The sequence below is a fragment of the Gossypium hirsutum genome, chromosome D10, assembly GCF_007990345.1.
Source record: "Gossypium hirsutum isolate 1008001.06 chromosome D10, Gossypium_hirsutum_v2.1, whole genome shotgun sequence".
NCBI classification, from domain to species: domain Eukaryota; kingdom Viridiplantae; phylum Streptophyta; class Magnoliopsida; order Malvales; family Malvaceae; genus Gossypium; species Gossypium hirsutum.
In genome coordinates, this window is record NC_053446.1 from 62,465,013 (window position 1) to 62,470,607 (window position 5,595).

General features: G+C 34.5%; 1 protein-coding gene across 1 annotated transcript; it reads right to left on the reverse strand.

Moving 5' to 3' along the window:
• Nucleotides 1–2,409: 2,409 nt before the first annotated feature.
• On the reverse strand, nt 2,410–3,171 carry LOC107930701 (ankyrin repeat-containing protein BDA1). Its single transcript, XM_016862410.1, has 2 exons — nt 2,845–3,171; nt 2,410–2,703 (listed from the first exon to the last, which is right to left on the reverse strand). The coding sequence occupies exons 1-2, from the start codon at nt 3,169–3,171 to the stop codon at nt 2,410–2,412; spliced, it is 621 nt and encodes a 206-aa protein (XP_016717899.1).
• Nucleotides 3,172–5,595: the final 2,424 nt, after the last annotated feature.

The window sequence follows — 5,595 nt, forward strand, 5'->3', positions numbered from 1 at the left end:
AACTTTATCATTTTAATTAAAATTCCATTTGATTTTTATATAAAATTTTAATAAATATATTCATTACATAATTTTTTATATTTATATCTGGATGTACTATATATATTTATACATATACGCTTAGGCATCATAAATAGATGTATTGGAGAAGCTAGCATTAAGGTAGTGTAAGGATTCACAATTTGTTGGGATTGCTTTGTACAGTAAATTTATTAAAAATTTGTAACAAAAGACAATTTAATAAAATAATTTTATGTTTCTTCAATTAAACAATAAAATTATGATTTCAACTAAATGAATTAAAACACAATAATATGTTGAACAAACCGATTGCGTCTTAACTCGATTGGTATGGGTATTGTTGTCAATACAGGAAGACGTGGATTCGAGTGCGTTGGAGCATATTATCTTTCTATTTATGGATTGGAGAGGAGTTATGAGTAGTTATAGATATTATGTCAAAAAAATAAATATGATTAGAACCTATAATGAAATTATTCAAAAATAATAATATGTTTAATAATGGTAAATTCCAAATCTAATAATATGGTAAATTCTTTTCTATTTCATATTATACATTTTTAAAAGTACAATTATATTGTATTGAATCTTAATGTTATTTGATTTTTTTATTTTAATTTTTTTTTAAATTAATGTTGGAGAGTAGGTTAAATATATAAAAGCCACCGCCCAACCCTACCCTGAAGTCACTTGCCTGCACTTCAAAGCTCCCACTTGCAAGACACCATCGACACAACCGGCCCTATACCTACTTGTACTGGTCAAATCACACCTCAACTTGTCCAGCTACGGTAGCCCAAGCCCCCGCCTAAATCCACCGTTCTACAACTTGCCATCACCGAACCAAACCACCATCCATGGTCACCCAAAGCCGCCTTATATAAACTGGAACTAAGAGCAAGCCCGGGGTTCGGTCTGCATTACACACCCCAAATCTTTTAATTTTTTTTTTGAACCTTACTGAATCTGCACTCAATTTAGATAGTAATATCGATAAGAAATTTGTATTCATTAAATATTTGATTGACTTTTTATATATATATAATATTGGAGGAGGGGAATGAGTTATTTGGGATTGAATCTAATTTTTATGCCTATAATACAATAATTTTGTCATTAAATCAAAAGGTGGTTGACATTAAATTAGTTTTAAAGATAACATAAAAATAAAAATAAAATTAAATAAAGAAATTATATTGTAATTAGGTATTAAAATATGTTATCTGTAAACAATATACAAAACTATCCTTTGGATAGCTTAATAGAAATTAGGCTATCCAGCTATGTCAATAAAATTTTTAAGAGAGGTAATTATGGTGAGATCAAATTAGATATTTAGAGATTCATTTAAAATTTTACATGTTGGTAATTTTTTTATACATTAATTCAAAATTATAAATTATAAACAGTGGGTGGAGATAATCACAAAAAGGACAACCAATTTAATCAATACTTTTTTATATCATTAGCACTAACATGCATGATCTGGTATATATAAAAGTAAAAGCATATTCCAACAACTAATTTACTTTAATGAAAACTAAAACTCAAAAAACATTATGATAAAGAAATAAAGCAATAGCACTTTAAGTAAAATGTTGTGGTGAGTTTATTGAAAAAAATGAATAGTGTTTGTGTTTTTACTATACATTGCCTTTCAAATTATATGCACCCTTCATCTACCTTAATTAATCTTTAAAAATCACTAACATTTCTGGTTGGGGCAACCCAGCTCAATTTTTTATTCATGTGGCAAAGGGGTTAAACACACATATGTCAAGATCAGTATCAGTTTGTTGAGTTAAAAATTGATGGTGAAATTGATTTTATAAAATTGGAAAAAAGTTGAATCAATAAAAACTACTCAGCTTGTTAAAAAACCCTTAAACATGAGTTGAAGCTAATTTAAATATTTCATTTTGTTGTTATAATTTATAAAATAAAAATTTATGTTTCCTATATCATTTATTTGTGTTTTATTATTATTGTTATTATTTATTTCGAGAATTTCGTATTTTTTTTATTTGTTAATGACAGGATCGACATCGGACCAAGAGCAACCTATAAGATGTAATCCGCAAGAAGTCCCGGCCCTGGTTATTGTAACAAACGGTTGTGACCAGGGACGTTGTATGAAGGTATTCGAGCCGATTCAAGACCCTCTGGCCCTCTCCCTACGTCTCGGTCTAGTCAAGGCCCAGCTTTAGGATACAACATCGTGGTTTAAGCACATTGCAAGAAACGCAAGTAGCAGTTGAAGTGCAGTCCTAAAACCATGGGGAAATGGTTTAAGCAAGGCAAGTATTAGGAAAAAGGTTACTAAGAAGACTATATAGATTGGAATATAGAAATGAAGAAAACTAGATTGATCCATGACTGATCTCCCTATTATCGTTGAATCATCTGACCCTTTAGACTGGCTTGGTAGGTAACAGTTAGAAGCAAACCTAAAATTACTAGCAAGGCATTGCGATCCTCGCCTGATATATTAACCATACCGTGAAAAATTGGAGATGATGCTTTTGTCACATACTTGACAATTTCTTTCTCCAAATTACAGTTAAAGTTTGAAACTCCTGGAATAAAGCAACCACCCAGAACAGTAATACTGTCTTTATTATTATACCGTTCTGCAATATCCAATGCCATCCAACCAGCCTGATTGGTAGAGTGCTTATCGGCCTTGCACAGTTCAATAATAGTTTAAGCATCTGTTTAATTGATAGTTTGAGATATAAAAAAACTACAATCAATTTAACCATGTCGATGAAATAAAAAAGAAACTGTGTAATATTGATTACTATTAAACTAGATGAGTCAAACCTCGGGTTGATTATGAAAAGCAGCTAAGTGCAGTGCAGTGTTTCCATCTTCACCCTTTTGGTTCATGACTTCACAAAAATAGTCTGTCTTCCTAAGTGTTTGAATTAGGACTTGAAGAACATCCAGTCTGTCGTTTTCCAAAGCAATATGCAAAGCATTACGATTCTCAATTGTAACGGCTCGAATAGATTGAGGACAAATCTCAAGAAATCTATCCAACAGACCACTATGGTTTCCAACTTCACTTATGATGTGCAAAGGTGTGTTACCATTCTTTCCATTGACACGAATTAGATCTTTGTCAATTTCCAAGAAACGTAGAACCATCCTTCTATGCCCTTTTCTAATTGCAAGGTGAAGTGGGCTCAAATATTGTTGGTTTAGCCTGTTGTTCTAATAGGGTCGGAAGCGTGTAAATTATTGTACTAAAAAATCACACAAAGTTCAATTCCCAGGGAAGAGAGGTGGATCACATGGATCTCTTAAATACCAAGTCTTTCCTTAGACAGAATATCCCTTCTATAGTAATTTAATAGCACAATTAAATACTACTATTATACCCTCAAATATTGAAAGAAAAATAGGACAAGAAAGAACACAAGAGATTTAACGAGGTTCGGTAAATTATACCTACGTCCTCGGGCACTAACACCAGATGATAACTTTACTATCTCCAAAGTATTACAAACAAATAGAATTTCTTAAGAATTCTCAAATGGGAGAAGAGAGAAAACTAAGAGAGAAAGATTGGTTGGGATGGTGTAAATGAGAAATGGTTAGGCCTATTTATAGTTGAGGTTCAGGGACTAACTTGCAAATGGCCTAAAAATTAGGGACCAAAATTGCAATTATCCCATTCAACTTTAAACAACTTGCCTACCATTTTTTTCTTTCGGTGCCACTTGCACCTCCCATTTTTTTGACTTTTCAACACCCCTTTTAATTTGTCTTTTCAACAATCTCCACCTTGAAGATTTGATTAGGATAATCACATCTTCACATACTTCCTTCAACTCCCCAAATTCGATAAAGCTATCTTTTGTAGTGCCTCCAAATGCGCTCTCGAGCGCCATACACCTAAAGGTGCTCAAATTCTCAGGATGTTAATCAAGTTCAAACAATGATTAAACTTGATTGTTGTTACCACCTTGGTCATCATATCTGCGGGATTATCTGCTGTCGGAATCTTCTGAAGTAGAATTTTTCCTTTTTCAAAGACTTCCCGCACAAAGTGATATCTTACGTCGATATGCTTGGTTCTTGAATGATAGACTTGATTTTTCGCTAAATGAATACCGCTCTGACTGTCACAATATAAACTTATGTGACTTTGAACAACTCCTAAGTCTTTCAACAATCCATTAAGCCAAATAGCCTACTTAACAGCTTCTGTAACTGCCATATATTCTGCCTCTGTAGTAGACACAGCTACTGTAGACTGTAAGGTAGACTTCCAACTCACTGGGGCTTTCGCAAGAGTAAACAGATACCCCGTAGTTGAACGACGTTTATCTAAATCACCAGCAAAGTCGGAATCAACATATCCAACTACAAACTGACCAAGTGCTTCATCCTGTTCAAAAATTAAACCAACATCTACGGTTTTTCGAAGATACCGTAGAATCCATTTCACAGCTTGCCAATGTCCTTTTTCCAGGATCATGCATATACCTGCTCACAACTCCAACAGCTTGTGAAATGTCAGGCCTCGTACACACCATCGCATACATCAAACTCCCAACTGCATTAGCATATGGGACTTTCGCCATATATTCTCTTTCATCTTCAGTCTTCGGAGATAATTGAGCACTAAGTTTCAAATGAGAAGCAAGTGGGGTACTTACATGTTTTGTGTTTTCATTTACACCAAAACATTGTAATACCTTTTTCAGATATTGCTTCTGATTTAAACAGAGCTTGCCTCTCGGTCTATCTCTACTTATCTCCATGCCGAGAATCTTCTTGGCCTCACCTAGATCTTTCATCTCGAACTCTTGATTCAACTGAGCCTTCAGCTTATCTATCTCATTTTGGCTCTTCGAAGCGATTAACATATCATCAACATACAAGAGTAGATAAATGAAAGATCCGTCATGCAGCTTCTGTAAATATACACAATTTTCATATTTGCTTCTTGTGTACTTCTGCCTTCTCATAAAGCTATCAAATCGCTTGTACCACTGCCTCGGGGATTGCTTCAATCCATATAGCGATTTGTTAAGCTTACAAACCCAATTTCTACCACCAGCATCTGTGTATCCTTCTGGCTGAGTCATATAGATCTCCTCTTCTAACTCACCATGCAAGAAAGCCGTCTTAACATCAAGTTGAGCTAGCTCCAAATTCAACTGTGCTACCAAGGCCAACAAAATTCTAATGGAGGAATGCTTCACAACAGGGGAAAATACATCATTGTAGTCAATTCCCTCCTTCTGAGCGTAGCCTTTAGCTACCAATCTTGCCTTGTAGCGAATATCCTTCTTGCTAGGAGATCCATCTTTCTTTGCGAATACCCACTTGCATCCGATTGCCCTTTTACCTTTCGGTAATTGCGCCAACTCCCAAGTATTGTTCTTCCGGAGAGACTGCATTTCTTCATCCATGGCGCTTTTCCATTTATCACTTTCTAAGCTTTACATTGCTTCTTGATAAGTGATAGGAATATCATCAACAACGGGAAGGGCGTAGGCCACCATATCAGTAAATCGAGCAGGTTTACGAATTTCTCTCCATGGCCTTGCAACTGCAACT

Excerpts from the sequence above, each read along its gene's own strand:
- LOC107930701 (XM_016862410.1), bottom strand. The coding sequence starts at position 3,171 with ATGGTTCTACGTTTCTTGGAAATTGACAAAGATCTAATTCGTGTCAAT. Across the intron at positions 2,704-2,844 it reads CTTTTCATAATCAACCCGAG|GCCGATAAGCACTCTACCAA; the intron begins GTTTGACTCATC and ends GAACTGTGCAAG.